General features: G+C 48.6%; 1 protein-coding gene across 5 annotated transcripts in view; it reads left to right on the forward strand.

Moving 5' to 3' along the window:
* Nucleotides 1-988, forward strand: part of CDK11B (cyclin-dependent kinase 11B) — a 49037-nt gene that overhangs the window by 28205 nt on the left and 19844 nt on the right. For 4 of the 5 annotated variants that reach the window (XM_011987234.1, XM_011987233.1, XM_011987237.1 and 1 more), the window contains one exon: nucleotides 567-694. In XM_011987234.1, the coding sequence (XP_011842624.1) occupies nucleotides 567-694 (128 nt within the window). The remainder of the gene's footprint in view (nucleotides 1-566; nucleotides 695-988) is intronic. The other variant, XM_011987235.1, reaches the window with a different exon arrangement.

The following is a 988-nucleotide window of genomic DNA, read 5'->3' on the forward strand; positions in this document are numbered from 1 at the left end:
CTCACGCCTGTAATCTCAACACTTTTGGAGGCCAAGGCGGGCTGATCACCTGAGGTCAGGAGTTGGAGACCAGCCTGACCAACATGGTGAAACCCTGTCTTAAAAGGAGAAAAAGGCCGGACACGGTGGCTCATGCCTATAATCCCATCACTTTGGGAGGCCGAGGAAGGCAGATCACGAGGTCAGGAGATCGAGACCATCCTGGCTAACACGGTGAAACCCCGTCTCTACTAAAAAATACAAAAAACTAGCCGGGCGAAGTGGTGGGCGCCTGTAGTCCCAGCTACTCGGGAGGCTGAGGCAGGAGAATGACGTGATCCCAGGAGGCGGAGCTTGCAGTGAGCCGAGATGACGCTACTGCACTCCAGCCTGGACGACAGCGCGAGACTCCGTCTCAAAAAAAAAAGACGCCTAAAGTTGGAGAGTTACTGTAATTTTTTAAATGATGTTTCAGCTTCGTTCCTATCTGAATCCTGCGTTTTTCTGGGTTGAAGAAATCTTATAATAGCCTCATGTTTCTTTGCACTTTCTCAAGCGTGACACAGTGCTGTTGTGTTTTATTTCAGAGGAGAGGAAGATGATTCTTTGGCCATCAAACCACCCCAGCAAATGTCTCGGAAAGAAAAAGCTCATCACAGAAAAGATGAGAAGAGAAAAGAGAAGCGCAGGCACCGCAGCCATTCGGCAGAAGGGGGTACAAAGCATTTACTTCCTTTGACATCATGTTCAAGTGCCGTTTCTTTCCTGTTCTCACTCTTCTGCCTTCCCCAGAGCACCACTGAAAAACTAGAGAGAGCAAACTGGCCGACAGCATGAGTGTGTCCCAGACCATTCAGCAGGGCTAGTCCTTTTTTCCTCTGGGGTTTTCTCTCCCCCGTTATATTGTTTGGGAGCCGTTTGTTTACATTTAAAATGCCCTTAATTCAACAAGTGTAGGAGGAAAACACCCCCAACATGGGTATTTGGTCAAGTCCAGAGAATGGGTTTG

This window comes from Mandrillus leucophaeus, unplaced genomic scaffold (genome assembly GCF_000951045.1).
Source record: "Mandrillus leucophaeus isolate KB7577 unplaced genomic scaffold, Mleu.le_1.0 Scaffold305, whole genome shotgun sequence".
In the NCBI taxonomy this organism is placed as follows: domain Eukaryota; kingdom Metazoa; phylum Chordata; class Mammalia; order Primates; family Cercopithecidae; genus Mandrillus; species Mandrillus leucophaeus.